Source organism: Macrobrachium rosenbergii, chromosome 4 (genome assembly GCF_040412425.1).
Source record: "Macrobrachium rosenbergii isolate ZJJX-2024 chromosome 4, ASM4041242v1, whole genome shotgun sequence".
NCBI classification, from domain to species: Eukaryota; Metazoa; Arthropoda; class Malacostraca; order Decapoda; family Palaemonidae; genus Macrobrachium; species Macrobrachium rosenbergii.
Window position 1 is genome coordinate 44,675,848 of NC_089744.1, and position 17,608 is coordinate 44,693,455.

A 17,608-nucleotide genomic window follows, 5' to 3' on the forward strand; every position below is an offset into this window, starting at 1 on the left:
GTTGTACTTAATGTAATGAAGAGAAAATGTGGAGCATTCCACAGGAACATCAAAACAATAACAGATGATAAGAGCTGTAATTATTAAAAATTTCAATACAATGGGGTAGAGTGCTATATAAAAATGTATTAAACCTAAATGAGAAAATTCTAAGTCAAATATTAGGGTGGTTTATCAGATAAAAGGAAATACATAATTGGGGGAAAGTAGGACATGCTTAGGAAAGCCACAGAAATGAAAACTTACAGAATTTATGAATGGGAATAAAAATGAAAAACTTACAGAATTTACAAATGGGAGTAAATATGTGGCTATCTCCTAAAGATAAAAATACCAACATTTAGAGGAAATTTATATTACTGTTCTATTTACAAGGAAATTAAGGAATTACAGTCTTCTTACTTACCAGGATGAAAATTGAAATGAGGTATCCCCAATTTCTCACAACGGCAGATTTCCTCCAAGAGCATAGCACGGCTTTTATTCAATGTTTCTGGGATGGGACAACCAAGGTTCATTAAATAAGATCCATGTGGAAGAATTAAATGTGGTGGCAGATCCTGAAGTAAAATTAATGTAATTACTTGAAGTGCTTTATATATTCACTTTATGAATTCTTGAAGTAATTTCTATTTTTTCTATGATACAAATACAGCAAATTATATAAGTAATTAGTATTGTCCCTAACATACACACCTGAACGTTCTTTTCATAAGGATTTAGCTTGCGAATGAGAGCTGGAACGGCCATTCAAACTTACTGTCATAGTAGTAAATTACCGACTGGCAGGGAGAAGCCCTGCCCACCTGTCGGTCTGCATTCCATTTTGCCCTCTGGCCCAGGTCCCAGGGTGAGGGGTGGCTGAGGTGGGCCATTTATGTAAAGAACTTCTGGTTTATATGTTAGGAAAATTTGCTATATTTGTTCCTACACAAATACAAACCTTTGCTTTTTACATAAGAGGTTTACCCTTTGGTGGGAGAAATCTTGGTACTCTCTGAACCAACTAGTCAGTTCACCCAACCTGGAGTGTTACCTTCCTGGTCCGTTTAGCATATTGTGCATAGGGGATGTAGCCAATACCAGCTGATACTTTTGTCATTAGTATAAGAATTTAAAATCCTCCTAGGCTTTGTAAAATGTGTATATTAACAAAGCCCACCAAACAAACTATATATAGGCCTATCATTGAATATAAGTTCATTGTTTATCTTTTAAAAACAGATGGTATCTTAATACTTTACAGTGTACTTAACAATTCATTATTGTAATTCTAATTTTAATTAACTATAGTTATGTCTACCGCTACCAGCACTGACTCATTGCCATTCTGTTGGAGTTGGGTACTATTTTAACATGTGCAGTACAGGTATGGTGTAAGTCAGGGGTTTTCAACCTTTTTCTCCCCACGTACCATTTTGGGTATTTTTAATGTCAGTAATGTACCCCCATCACTTTGTATAAAGTAGAAAACAAAACAAACGCAGAAAAACATTCCATTGTGCATATTTGCAAGTACTGTACTGAAGGGAAGTAAGTACACAACTCTCCTGACATAACCAACAATATTGTAAACACAAAGAATTCCATAAAAATAAAGAAAATTGTTGATAATTATTTACCTATGGCTATGCAGTCAGTGGGCGGCCAAGCCCCTAACCCTAACACCCGTGGGGAGAGCGTACCCCCTAACTGACCCTTGGCGGTACGCGTACCCCAGGTTGAAAACCCCTGGTGTAAGTGAATGGTGCAATGAGTTACTGTACTGCTACTGCTGTAGCTTGGACTTAGACACGTGCAGTACAGGTCTAGTCTGAGTTGAAGTTGGGAGGAACGGGCTGGCTGCACTGGCATACCTCAGTCCTCACTCAGACTGCTTACTGGTTCTTTGTTATGCAGTGAGCACACAATATTTTCTCACTTGAACAGAAATGGCTAGCATTCACCAATTTCATTATAAAAGCAGTGTCTGGACTTTTTATGAGCGTGTTACTGATGATGTGACAAAAGTTAAATGTAAATTGTGTGAAATGAAGATCTCAAGAGGGGGAAAAGATGAAAACTCACACAATACCATGAACATGATAAAACACTTAAATTCACTCCACAAAGACGAATATGAAGCAGAGGAAAAATGCATTTTGGAAGAGAAACTCCAACTCCAACAGAAGAGAAAGAAAGAAGGTCCATTTACACCATTTCCCTTCAAGTTGGCAAAAGAAGGAAGTCAGGGAACCAGTTCATCTACACACACAGGTATGTCTTTTATCTACTCCCTTTGCACTTTAGCACAACCATGCATAAACCTTCAATACTTCGGTGTCCACTTTTAGTATAACAATTTTCTGTACCTTGTTATTATGTACTTCATAGAGAATTTAATTTTCATCCTTAGGGTCGGGTGTCAGTGAAAGCACTGAAAGCAGCAGCAATAGAATACAGTATGTGCAGATGTCATTAGAGGAAACCTTTGAATGCAAGAAGATATGGGATATCAACAGCATGCAAGCTCGGGATGTTCACTACTGTATTGGTGAGATGATAGCTGTTGATAATCAGTCATTTTCTATTGTAGAAGACATAGGACTTACAAGACTCCTTAAAAAGCTTAAAGCAAACTATGAGATTCCAAGCAGAAAATATTTTACAGAGAAAGTTGTCCCTGATATCTATTCTGCAGTTATGACTCAGGTAAAAGATTCAGTTAATGAAGCTGATTATATTTGGACTAGTATCTCAAATGAATCTTTCATTAGTCTAACTGGCCACTGCTAAACTGGGGATTTTTTAAAGAAAACTGTAGTTCTTAGGGTGATGCCATCTTTAGGTTCACACACTGCAATTCATATTACTTATACGATCAACGAAGTAGTTCAGGATTTTGACATACCAGATTATAAAATTCATCTTTTTACCAGAGATAATGGAGCAAATACAGTGAAAGGAATTGAAGGTACAGAATATGATGGTCTTGTTTTTCGCACACTCTTCAGCTCGTCATAAATGACTGTATCTTTGAACAGAGTTATAAAAGATATAATTGCAAACTGTAAAAAGATTGTAGGCCATTTTAGTCACTCTTCTTTAGCTTGCAGTAAGGTACGTGATCTACAGTGACAGAATAATCTTCCACAACACAAATTAATCCAAAATGTCTCTACTAGGTGGAATAGCACTTATTGAATGATAGACTGTAACTATGAGCAAAAGAAGGCAATAGCAATGTACTGCACAGATTCTCCTAGCCTTCCTTCACTTGATGGTCACTCATGGAATCTCATCTCAAAATTGTCATAATTACTAAAGATTTTTCACTAGACAACTGTACAGCTTAGTGAGAGGGAATGCCTTGTGTCAGATATAATTCCCCAAATTGAGTTCTTTAAACATTTCATCAGCAAGGCTTCTACCAACCCCAAGTTCTCAGGTCTAAGTACTACACTTAATCTGTGGTGCATCACTATATTGTGATCGAAAATAATGAGTAAAAAAGCCACAATAATGTAATTGATAAACTGTATTTTTCAAGATACAAAAAATAAAAAAGGGGATAAAAAACAAGGGAGCTTTCGACCGTTTGTGCAACAGTCCTCTTCAGCCAACTTTGAAAAATACAGTTTATCAATTACATTATTGTGGCTTTTTTACTCACTACACTTAATGCTCTTAAACTGTCAATTGAAACTAGATTTAAAAAATATCTTGATGATTATAATGTCATCCTTAGCACGTTCTTAGATTCAAGATATAAGATGCTGATGAATCTGCCAAAGCAAATACAGCAAATATTGAGAGAGTTGAGTACTTTTGCTGAGAAAATAAGGCTGAGAAAGGAAATGGGAGAGGAAGATAAGTCAGTTGCTTCAAATAGTGGCAGCAGTAATGATAATATAGAATTACTAGATTCTGAAGATCTAGATGATGACTTGCAAGAACCTGATCATAAGACTGATTACTTCAATTTTGAGAAATGCTATGAACAAATGTTGTCAAAGTAATGAAGGCAATACTGAATCTAGAACTAGTTTCTCGAAATCACCAAAACCCAAGAAAACTTCAAGTACTTCCATACAGTTACTTAAAACTGAAATTGACAGATACTTAGCTACACAGAAACTTCCTCTAGATGGTAAGCCTTTGGATTGGTGGAAAGATAATAAACATGTCTTTTCAGTACTAAGTGGTCTAGCAAGTAAATATCTGTCTGCTCCTCCATCTTCTGTTGAGAGTGAGCACATATTTAGTATCGGAGGCAACATTTTCTCACCCCATAGAAACAGGCTCATATTGAACAATGGAGAAATGTTAATGTTTCTCAACTACAATTTGAGGGTACTAAACTTTGATTACAAAAAATTATAAATATAGAGTGCTTTCTTTTTTTTTTCAATACAATTTGCAAAGTAGCTGCCTAGCTGGCATAACATTAATTTTCTGTGAACAGGCGTACATCAAACATTGGAGAAATGTTAATGTTTCTTAAGTACTACTTGAGGGTACTAAACTTTGATTACAAAAAATTATAAATATAGAGCTCTTTTCTTTTTCTAAAATACAATTTGCAAAGTAGCTGCCTAGCTGGCATAATATTAATTTTCTGTGCTACTTTTCATTTCTAGGATAATTATATTGAATATTATCTTTAATATAAAATTATATTTAACTTAGTTCAGATGGTCCAAGTCCAGTATGAGCTGGTATTAAAATTAAATACTAAATAGTTATACTTTATGTTCTTTTTCAATAAAACTTATACCTTTGAAATTGTTTATATAACCCTATTATATGACCTTTCAACTTCTGAACCTTTAATATACAATAGATGATTTTAGTAACAATATATACTCCTAAATAACAGTAATATGGAGGTAACAGGTATCAGCATCAGCTTTAAAAGTTGGTATCGGTATCAGCCAAAAATTTGGTATCAGTGCATCCCTACCAGGAAGATTGGCTCTTCGTTTTCAAAAAACTCGTCATAACCAAGTACTAGGGAACTGAATGAGTAGCACAAATAAGCTGCACAAACCCTTCCCTGTGCAGTCCCGCAAAATTGCTCAGGAAGAGTCTAAGTGTTTCCTTAATACCCCGGTCACCCAACCAAGGAAAGATAGGGAGAACATCCCTGGACCTTCGGTGATCCTAACCTGACCCATAGAGAAACAAAAGCCAACGGCCCACATGCACAAGCTATGCAAACCCATCTCTGTGTGATTCCAAAGGATGGCAGTGGGAAGGGCAGAAGTGATTACCTGTTACTAAGGTCATCTGACCATAGAAATGCAGGAAGAATACTCCAGACTTGTTACTACCCATAAACCCGGTCCATAAACTGGGACACCAAGGTGTGAACAAGCTGCATGAAGGATCAACACACTACTTCTCTCAATATAGGATAGGCCACCACCAGGCCATGGTTAAAATTTCATGGGTCGTGGCTCATACAGCATTATCCCAAGACCACTGAAAGAGACGTATTTTCGTTAGTCTTGATTATACAGTCATACCTCGAACTTACGCGAGGTTAGGTTCCAGACGCCCTTGCACAAGGCGAATTTTTGCGTAAGTTTGGCATGGTCTCTAAAAATGCTAACAAATGCTTATTTCTAGAGTTTAAACATTAAATATGACCCTAATCATGCACCCAAAGTATTAAACTAACTTTTAAATGAAAGCAAAATTACTGTAACTTCATTTAAAAGTTAGCTTAATACATTACCCTAAAAAAAAAAAAGAAATAAATGGTTGATGTAAAAATATATGAAGGCTGAAGATTAATATACTATTTCTCTCTCTCCCCCTTCCATCGATCTATTTTTAGAGGTCTTCTCAACCTCGTTTTTAAAAACTTCTTTATTCTGAAATGCTCTATGTCTCTGTTTTAGAACGGTGCATTTACAGTTCAGAGACGGTACAGGTAAAATCAGATCAATTTAAAATTATCTGCTGTACAGGTAAAGATATACATAGAAACAGTAATACAATACAGGTATTCCCCTACTTACGATGGGGTTAGGTTCCAAAAAACCCATAGTTTGTTGAAAAAATCGTAACTCGAATATGGCCTAGCCTACACTTGGGTAATAAGTACCATCTGTGTATATGGTAGCCTAGCCTACACTACACAGTATATTTTATACATATATGGTATAGTAATTATTAGTGTCAGCTAATTCTGCAGGTTCAATGCAGATTGACATGATAAGTCAGTATAAAGAGAAATTGAATAACAAACAAGGCCTAGCCTGAACTTTCGTATATCATATACGGTAGCCCAGCCTACATTATACTGTATTCTATTTTCACATAACACCGTATTATACAAACATCAAAATAACGAATGTGCATCTCTTCCATGGATCTTTTAAAAAGTTATGCTTTACTACACTGTATCCAATCGTAAATATTCTTATATAGCTTTTGCATTATAAATTCCGATCATAGTGATCAAATGTTTTGGTTTGGGAATCGATCACACAGTCTTTATTTCGCCGCATTTAACTCGGTTCATAGGGCATTTCTTGCTTCTAGTTAGCGTAAATGAATCTCTAGATACTTTATTTATAAGGGACATATATATTTTTCATTATACGAAGTGTTTTTAAGTCGAAATATAACTTAAATATGTCTCGTTGTGAAATTAATTTAGCCATTTTTTTCGTTAATAGATGACGTTCGCGGCTGGCCGTTTGTTTTGTGTAAAAAAAAAAAAAAAAAAAAAAAAATCAAGATTCCGTTCGCTATTTTCTCTTGATTTCATCATCATACTACGAGCTTTTCGTATTTATCTTTTATCGGCGTGAAAACAGCAGTAATATGTGTTCTTTCATGCCCAGTAGTTTTGATTGAAATACTTTCCAATTTTATTTGCTGTCGAGTTTCATCCATGTTGCCAATGCACAATAATTTATAGTCAATATCAGCTTGAACATTCTTTTCTCAGCTTCAACTACAACTTGCAGCTTAAATTTACTGTGGCAGTATATTTCCTTGCCGATCTTTTCTCCAAAGCGGATAAGGGTAGTGTAAAAACATACCAGTACTTAACGTCATTTTTAACATAACTACGATAATTGTTTAACCGTACGATGGTTGAAATACAAGCAAAACAGTTGTTATCCGACTCGGTTATTAGCAAAACAACAGTCTCTCGTTCGGTTGCTTATGGCTGTACGCATTTTCGCAAGAGTATAAGGTTACTAACAATACTTTTATCATTCTCTTACTTTTTTAACTAGAAGATGGAATAAAGAGATGGAGAAAAAGAAGTTGGTCTATTGTAAGTTGGTCTCTCTTGCTGCCTGATTCTACGGCAACTGTAGTGTACGCTGTTGCCTGTGCCCGCTCAAAATTTAAAAATACTTTCTAAATATTGTTGTACCGGTATTAATTGCTAACTCCATCGTAAACTCGAATTATCGTAAGACGAATTAGTGTCACTCGTACACTACCTGTATTTACAAACGCACAAAAATTGCAAATGAAAACTGACCTATTTTAACTTCCGACACAACAAGAGCAAGTGAGGTCAGCTCATTGAATTAATGTACCTATTACAGCCTCTTGGGCCAATGTATCGTACACCGTACGCTGCCTGATTGTATGTTGTTGCCTGCGTCAGTCGCCCGCGAAATTTAAAAATACGTATTTTCAAAATATTGTCGTATCGATATTAATTGCTAACCCCATCGTAAAAGCGAATTATCGTAAGTCGAATCATCGTAACTCGAGCACTACCTGTACGTAGGTTGCACTAACTACAAACAAGTGAGAGAGAGAGATAAGAGTTGTCCTTACTTAAGAGAGTGAAATTTTTAATGAATTATTAGAGAGAGAGAGAGAGAGAGAGAGAGAGAGAGAGAGAGAGAGAGAGAGAGAGAGAGAGAGAGAATTACTTAACCCTTAAACGCCGACCCTCTATTTACAAAAGTGTCTGCCGTGTGTCGGCGGCGTTCGGGAGTTAGCGCCAAAGTGGAGAAAAAGTTTTTTTCAAAAAATCACAGCACGCTTAGTTTTTAAGATTAAGAGTTAATTTTTGGCTCCTTTTTTTGTCATTGCCTGAAGTTTAGTATGCAACCATCAGAAATGAAAAAATATCATTATCATATATAAATATTGAAATATATGACAGCGCAAAAAAAAATTTCATATATAATTGTATACAAATAGCGCTGTGAGCAAAACGGTTAAAGCTAATGAGTTATTTTTTTTTCTTTGTATTGTACATTAAATTGCAATGATTTTGGTATATAACAAATTGTAAAACAATCAAAGCAACACAGAGAAAATATTATCACAAAATGATGCATGAATTCATAACGCGCGGACGTAAAAAAATTTTTTTTTTTAAATTCACCATGAATCGAAATATTGTGCTAGAGACTTCCCGTTTGTTGCAAAATGAAGGTAATTGATTGAATATTACTAGACTGTAAGTGTTTTAGCTTACAATTGCAGTTTTAGACCATTTCGGTCGAGTTAAAGTTGACCAAAGGTCGAATTTTTTCTATTTATCGTGATTTATATGAAAATATTTCAAACTGATAAAAGCTACAACCATGAGTTATTTTTGTTGTATTCTACACGAAATTGCGCACATTTTCATATATAAAATTTTATGTAACGACTAATATAAAACGGTGCAAACATTACGACAAAGTGACGAAAGAATTTCTGAGATGTTCGGTCGAGTTACAGCGTGGACGTAAGGAAAAAGTTTTTTTCAAAAATTCACCATAAATCGAGACATTGTGCTAGACTTCCAATTTGTTGCAAAATGAAGGTAAATGACTGAATATTACTAGAATGTAAGAGTTTTAGCTTACAATTGCGTTTTTCGACCATTTCGGTTGAGTCAAAGTTGACCGAAGGTTGAAATTTTGGCACTTATCATGATTTATATGAAAATATTTCAAAACTGATAAAAGCTACAACCATGAGTTATTTCTTGTTGTATTCTACATGAAATTGTGCACATTTTCATATATAAAATTTTATGGAACGACTAATATAAAACGGTGCAAACATTACGACAAAGTGACAAAAGAATTTCTGAGATGTTCGGCCGAGTTACCGTGCGCGGAGCTAAGGAAAAATTTTTTTTTCAAAAATTCACCATAAATCAAAATATTGTGCTAGAGACTTCCAATTTGTTGCAAAATGAAGGTAAATGATTGAATATTACTAGAATGTAAGAGTTTTAGCTTACAATTGCATTTTTCGACCATTTAGTTCGAGTCAAAGTTGACTGAAGGTTGAAATTTTGGCACTTATCGTGATTTATATGAAAATATTTCAAAACTGATAAAAGCTACAACCATGAGTTACTTTTTGTTGTATTTTACATGAAATTGCGCACATTTTCATATATAAAATTTTATGTAACGACTAATATAAAACGGTGCAAACATTACGACAAAGCGACGAAAGAATTTCTGAGATGTTCGGCCGAGTTACCGCGCACGGACGTAAGGAAAAAGTTTTTTTTTTCAAAAATTCACCATAAATCAAAATATTGTGCTAGAGACTTAAAATTTGTTGCAAAATGAAGATAAATGATTGAATATTACTAGAATGTAAGAGTTTTAGCTTACAATTGCGTTTTTCGACCATTTCTGTCGAGTCAAAGTTGACCGATGGTTGAAATTTTGGCACATCGTGATTTATATGAAAATATTTCAAAACTGATAAAAGCTACAACCATAGGTTGTTTTTTGTTGTATTTTACATGAAATTGCACACATTTTCATATATAAAACTTTATGTAACAGTTAATACAAAACGGTGCAAAAATTACGACAAAATGACGAAAGAATTTCTGAAATTTTTGGCCAAGTTACCGTGCGGACGTAAGGAAAAAGTTTTTTTCAAAAATTCACCATAAATCGAAATATTGTGCTAGAGACTTCCAATTTGTTGCAAAATGAAGGTAAATGATTGAATATTACTAGAATGTAAGAGTTTTAGCTTACAATTGCGTTTTTCGACCATTTCGGTCGAGTCAAAGTTGACCGAAGGTTGAAATTTTTTGTAGTTGACGTACGGTACGTCCACTCGTCACCCAACAGACAATTTTAGTCGACTTACGATATGTCCATTCGGTGTTTAAGGGTTAAGAAACCCTTTACCCACTAATCAGCAACACTCCCCTTCTTGTCATGTTAAATTGACACATCTGACAGCTTTGCCTTCGAGCTTCTTTTCAACGAATTACAAAGATGTGGGAAGATACTTGTTTGTTTAAAATACATATCACATAAGAATTTTGTAATTACAGTTATATTATTTTTATTATTATTATTATTCTTATTATTATTTAACCTTATTAATCTTATTAATATTTGAAAATTAGTACTTATTATTTGGTAAAAAATTTATTTATCATACAAAACAAACAAACATATACATGTACCATAAAAATTCTCTCATCTCATTACAAGAGAGAGAGAGAGAGAGAGAGAGAGAGAGAGAGAGAGAGAGAGAGAGAGAGAGAGAGAGAGAGAGAAAGTATACCTTAGTTCAACCAGACCACTGAGCTGATTAACAGCTCTCCTAGGGCTGGCCCGAAGGATTAGACTTATTTTACGTGACTAAGAACCAATTGGTTTCCTAGCAACGGGACCTACAGCTTATTGTGGAATCCGACCCACATTATACCGAGAAATGAATTTCTATCACCAGAAATAAATTCCTCTAATTCTTCATTGGCCGGCCAGAGACTCGAACTTGGGCCCAGCAGAGTGCTTGCCAAGAACTCTACCGACTCGTCCAACGATGAACTGAGAGAGAGAGAGAGAGAGAGAGAGAGAGAGAGAGAGAGAGAGAGAGAGAATTATTATTTTTATATATATAGTTATTTAATTTACACATAAAAGCTTGAAAACTTATAAATTACATAAAAAATTAACCATCAACACTTTTGCAGTGTTTCTCAGTATTTGCGTGTCTGTGAAAAACTTGTGTATGACAACTAGTTAGGTTCCAATGAAAAGTTTGTGTCTGTGAATTTACGCAACTCGAATCGCACAAGTTCAGGGTATTACTGTACGTTGTAGCAGCTATACATAAAACTCGATTGCACCAAAGAAACTTCGGCGCATTTACTTGTTTCATAGTTTTCCACAATTCAATAAATACTTGATATATGCAGTGCATTTAGGATCAAAATAAAATACGTAGCATACAGCAGACAAGTAGCCAAACACTCGCATGTATGGACAACACAGTATGGCTGCTTCTGCTTGAGGTAGTTTGCCCATGTTGAGAGCGTACATGGTATGCTATTGGCTGAAGTATGGGAGGCAACCAACTAGAGCACCGTGTTCTGCATCCTGGGCACTGATTGGCTAAGTGACCGTAGCATCTCTTGTTCATCTCCTGCATTTAGCAGGCATTAGCAGCATCTCCCCTTGTCCTTTACATATCAATGGCCAATTACTGTGCATAGTTTTGCATTTTTTGTGAAGTTTTCATAAGATACTGAATTTATTTCAAGCTTTACGATGCCACCAAATGTTCTGCGCCTTCTAAGGGTTCTGCTAGCACCAAACCCAAGCACCAGAGGAAGATGCCCACCATAGCAGAAAAGGTGAAACTCCTTGACATGCTAAAGGAAGGGAGAAGCTATGCTGCTGTAAGATGCCATTACAGGAATAATGAATCTTCGGTTTGCTACATAAAGAACGAAAAGAATATACTGTAAGGATGACAGCAGCAGTGTCTTTTAACAAGACTGCGAAAAGGGTGGTAACTCCCCACAATAAGGCCATTGTGAGGGTGGAGTCTGCATTGGCCTTGTGGATCAGTGACTGCAGGAAGAAGAATATCTCACCAGATACCAACACCATCTACACACAAAACGGCCAAGAAACTTCACGAAATTTTTGCTGAGTGGTGACGTTCACGACGGTGACGAAGACCTTGACCAGAACGACGACAATGAGAAGCAGGACCATCAAGTGCTTCTCCCACCAGATCAACCACATTCAGTACCAGCAAGGGCTGGTTTGACAAATTTCAGAAATGCTTTTGACTTAAGAGCTTTTCTCTGCATGGAGAAGCTGACTCTGCGGGTAAAGCCGGAGCCGAGGAGTACATCAACAACACTTTCAAAACCATTATCGAGGAAGGGGATTATAAGCTTGAGCAAGTTTTTAATATGGATGAAACGGGCTTATTTTGGAAGCAAATGCCGTATCGCACTTTCATTACAAAGGACAAAGGTAAAGCCCCTGGATTTAAAGCCCAAAAAGATTGTGTAACTTTGATTATGCGTGAGAATGCTGCTGGCTTTATGATAATGCTAGGGCTTATTTTTAAGTCAAAATACCCAAGGGTCTTAAAAAACAAGAATAAGAATGTGTTGCCTGTGTACCGGATGCACAACCCCAAGGCCTGAATCACGAAACTCCTTATGTTGGACTGGTTCCACCAGTGCTTTTTCCTGGAGGTCAAGCTTTATCTGGCACAGAAAGGACATGAATTCAAAGTGCTTCTGATTATGGACAATGCTGGAGGCCATGCTGTCTATCTGTCATATGATGTTGTGCAGCTAGAGTTCTTGCCGCAGAACACCACATCGCTGATTCAATCCATGGATCAAGGCATTATTCGTGCTTTTAAGGCGCTCTATACGCGAAATGCCCTGCACAACCTCGTTGAAGCTATGGACTCCGACAAAGACGTACTGGTGTGACTACAACATTGCATCCTGTCTCCCATATATTCAGAAGGCCATAAAGGAGATGAAGAATGAAACTTTAAATGCCAGCTGGAAAAATTTGTGGCCAGAAGTGGTCCATGATTATAAGGGATTCTCTCCTGATGTAGTCCATCACTCTGCAGTAGATAAAGCCAAGAAGCTGGCAAAACTACTGGCAGGAGAGGGCTTCAATGATATGACGCCTGATGACATTAATGATCTGATCGATGCCCACTCACAACCGTTGACGGATGAGGACCTGAAGGAGATCACAAAGTCAGCAAGCAAAGAAGAGGAAGAGGAACAAGAGGAACTAGGGCCTGAAGAGGAGGTTGGCATAACACTTGATTGCCTTGCAACCACGTCAGGATGGCCCAAGAACTTCAGCGAGTGGTTGAAGAATGGGACCCCCAGATGCTTCGTTCATTGCATTTCTCAAATAGAATCAAAGGTGGCATTTTGGTTTATAAAAACCTACTCGTCAACAAGAAAAAGGAGCACCAGCAACTCCCCATAACTATGTTCCTCACTCAGAAGAAGACACCAGTTATGCCTTCGCTTCTAGCGAAAACTGGAGTTACAGACGAGGGCGAAGATACTGCACCACTTGATGAAGGACCTGATGAAGTGGCACCTTCAGAAGAGTAAAAACATTACTGTATGTACATAAAAGCAGTAACAATTCACATAAAGAAAATACAAGAAGAGAATTTCACAATAAATTTATCATAATGATACACTATATAAAAACAATCAAATGCAATATAGGAACAATAAGAAATAGAACGAGTCTTACTTGAGCGAGTGTTCGGGACTGGGCTGGCTGAGAGAGATGGTAGAGAGGAGATGGAGGGGATGGTGGTGGGTTACTGGGTGGGGGATGTGGGTCCACTTGTCACTGACTTCCAGCTGGGCTCAGAATATTTTTCTTTCACTACTTTTCGCCCGTTTCTTTCACTTATACTTAATTCGCCTGAATCAATTCTCTTTGTTACGGTAAATACCTATTGAGTGACACTTGCTTTTCACGATTTTTTAGCACTGTAAAAGTAACTCAGCTCCATAATAAACACACTGGCACCTTGTTCAGCTTCTGTCCATCTTGGATTGTTTGTTTAAATGATATCCTTGTGAAAAGTTATTTGATCTCTCTTTCATTTTCTTACATGCATTCTTTACTTATTACTTGTTTGCAAAATCTTCATGTTTACTGGATTATAATTTTAAATTCTGTTGTTTGCCAACAGTAAGTTGATGTGGTGTGGCATAATTAACCTCCTTGCACTCAAGATCCAAGTGTAAAAAATGCATCGACAGTCATACAGGTATGAGGGATTGTTTTCACATCTGCCAGATGCTGATTACCCTCTCTCTCTCTCTAACATACATGCACACAGACAAACAAATGGACACACACACAATATCGATTCCTTTGATTATCCTTGCAAAATGTGAATAAAATTTTTGTTATCAACCTTTCCCAGCCGGCAGCACACCATTTTCACCAAACAATTTGTAATTTTTTGGTAAAATTACGTAGGTTCAAGAGTATAGAAAGTGTTTAAGTGCATAGGAATTGTTTATACGAGTCAGGGAAAGGTTAATAACAGTGTGGGAAAAGTTTATAAAGGTGTGGGGAGGGTTTACAAAGCCTTAAAATACATATGTATAAAGTAAATAATAAAATGAATGTAAGGTTGCTACTTTGCGGCTTTTGGCCTATCGCAGGAGGTTCTGGAACATAACTCCCGCGGTAGACGAGGGATGACTGTAGTGTATTTTGAAGTTATTTTCATGACTAAATACATACTTTTATGATAAAAACATGATTTACCGTATTTGATGGCTTATAAGACGCATGTCTGCATAGGACGCACCCCAATTTCAGCAGGACATTGAGGGGAAAAAAATAAGGTTTCCTAGCCTATGCTCATATGATTTTGGTAAGTAAAAACTGTAGTATTAGGTTATCATATGCATATTGTTTCTTACCAACAGAATCAACAAAACCATTAATAAAGAAGTTATTTACCATATTTATGTTTATCAAAATATGTATTATACAATCAGCCATTTACTATGATCGAATGTTTCGTCTGCTGCTGAAAGCTACCTCATAGGTTTACCAATAGATTGCAACACATTCATTTGTAAACATTGTTTCTTACCGGCAGAATCAAGAAAAACATTAATAAAGATGTTACCTACGGTAATATGTTATATATATCCATTATATATTATAAAAGTATGCAATCAAGGGTAAAATCCAATAAATAAAAATGTTTCCTATGTAACGCTCTCGAGTCTCGTGAGCAACTGAACAAAGCCATGTTATTATTCTTAAAAGAGAATGCTAGCACGAGTTACTGAAGTATCAACTCAACGAAGCCTTGTTATTATGCCTAAAGAGAATGGTAGCAGGAATTGTCAACCGCCAATTGATGAAGCCATGTTGTTATGCGCAAAGAGAATGTTAGCAGGAATTGCCAACTACCAACTGAACGAGGCCTTGTTATCCGTAAAGCTCTCGAGATAATCACCAATAGGTGGCAGCACACATACTATAAGTCTGTAAATGTGGAATGCGGCGATCCGCTGTAGACAACGATAATGATATTAACAAATTTTAATGAAAATATCAATAATAACAACGTAGATATTGATTATAATGCTAGCAGTAGTAATTGCGGTGATGGTAAGTGTGATAATGATAAACAATTATAATAAACTTTGTTTTTTAATAGGTTATTAGGATAACACCGAATGTTAGGCTAGGCTACAACATCTACGTGACGTTTCATGTATAATTTCGGCCAAAATTCTTAAATTTTGAGCCTACATTATGTACATAGGACGCAGGGGGATTTTTTAGGCCATTTTTTATGTTAAAAAAAGTGCGTCTTATACGCCGTCAAATACGGTACTAATTTTCAGGTACTAATATTAAAGTAAACACTGCATATCATAAAATGTATTTTTTTTCATTGTCTAAGTACATACTGAACTTGTGAATTCCGAGTGTTTTTCCTAGTGTTTCCCCTCTTCTGTCGAAGGACAATGGGACAGCCTCAATCTGAGAGAAAATGGCTCTGACTGAATGTAGGGGGGACTTGAGTTTAGCTTTCACACTTAGCTGTAAGCCATATATTTTTAAGGGTAATGTTGTAATATGACTTTGAAATGATATTAAAGTGTTGTGGATGATAGTTTAAGGTATATTTGGTGTACGATGATAGTTTAAGGTATACATTTGGTGTCTGAACCATTAAATAGGCTGTTATAAATAAATGTTTTTACACACAGTCTTTGGTCTGACCTGTTGAAATATGCAGTTATAAACATTTTGGGGGGTGTCAAGTATTCGCGGATTTTAGCTGTTCACAGGGGGCTGTGGTACCCATCCTCCCATGAAACACCAGGGATTTACTGTACTGGTCACCATATCCCAACAAACTAATGATTCTTCTTGTCCCTTCTGGTGGAGCCCATTCCTTGGGGGCTAGGTCCCTCAGGTAGAAGGAAGTGAAGGTGCTTTAGTGTTTCCACACACCTGCCTTCAGTAATTGTAGGAGGGATTGGTTTCTCCTATATGCCATCAAAGGGCCTACAGCACTAATGTCATGGGCTCTTACCTTTGCTGGGATCTTTCACCTGTACATTTTGGAGTCATAGACCCTCATGAGGTCTTTCCTCAGCCAGGAGAAGATGGTATTCTTCAAGACTTCCTTTTTTGTCTTGCCTGTACAACAACCTTTCACAGACCCAGCTTTAAGGAGGCTGTTCTCTTGAAGTATTGCCTTAAAGGTCTTACTGAGCATAACAACTCCCTATCTCCTCTGATGAAGTGTTTCAGGGAGAGATTCAAGAAACATTTGAATCTCAGATTTGGGACGAACTGCACGGAAAGGAAGAACCACTCTTTGGGGTGGGTGATGACACGAGGCTATATAAATCCCCAACCTTCTTGGCAGATGCAAGTGCTAGAAAGGATACCGCCTTCAAAGTTCTCGGCCTGTTGCAGGGGTTCACAGGGGGCACACAGGCTAGCGGGGACCTTGGTAATGTCCCATATGTTATGTAGTGTTTTTCTTTTTTCAAGAAGTGTAAACTGAGAGGTGTGGAGCAGGAACAGCGGTTCATTTCAGCAATCTTGGGGGTAAATTAAAATCACTACTTAACCTAAAGTTTTATATAAGTGGGGGCTGTAGAAGATTTGGTGGGGACTGACTGGACAAAAGTACCAAAGTTTGAGGATCAATTCTGTACACCATTTTAAAAATTTCCAAGACCGGTGCCACTGAAATCATTAAGTCCCCCTGTTTGATGGACTCCAGGACTGACTGGAGCATCTCTATCAAAAAGGGCATCTGCTGCAGGTACTCGTAAGAGCTGACAGGTCTATCACCAGATGCCAACCCCGTTCCCCAGATGCTTCTCCACTAGGAAGAGGCAGCTGTAAAATCTGAGGGAGTTGTCCAACATAACCTCCACCACCCCTTTCTGTAGTATTGCTTTGATCTCCTTCTGCAGGGCCCTCCCCTTCAGCAAGTCTGGTTGGTGGGACAGAACATGATAGATAGAGCCAGTGGGGCTTTCATGGGCCTGAAGGGCAGACTGTATCCCTCCTTCAGGACTGCTACTGTCCACTCCTTCAACCCATAATGCAGCTACACCATCCATTTGTTGCCTAGGCACCACCCTCCTACCCATGGTAGCTTGAGGGGGGGGGGGCTCTTCTCCTCACCTGGAGCCTCCTCTCTTTTCTGGGAGGATTTTCCTGTGAGCTGGCTGGGTGGCCCAAAACAACTGTGGTGTGATATCTCCTCTACTGGGGACTACCACCAATGCTCTGCTGCCTGTACCTGGGTTTTGGGGAGGAACGCAAGCTCCTGGTGTTATGCTGTCCGT

General features: G+C 37.3%; 1 protein-coding gene across 1 annotated transcript in view; it reads right to left on the bottom strand.

The window, feature by feature from the left end:
• LOC136833816 (probable endonuclease 4) overlaps positions 1-17,608 on the bottom strand; it is a 134,463-nt gene that overhangs the window by 61,315 nt on the left and 55,540 nt on the right. Inside the window, exon 5 of the mRNA XM_067096106.1 lies at positions 407-560. Coding sequence (XP_066952207.1) covers positions 407-560 — 154 coding nt within the window. The remainder of the gene's footprint in view (positions 1-406; positions 561-17,608) is intronic.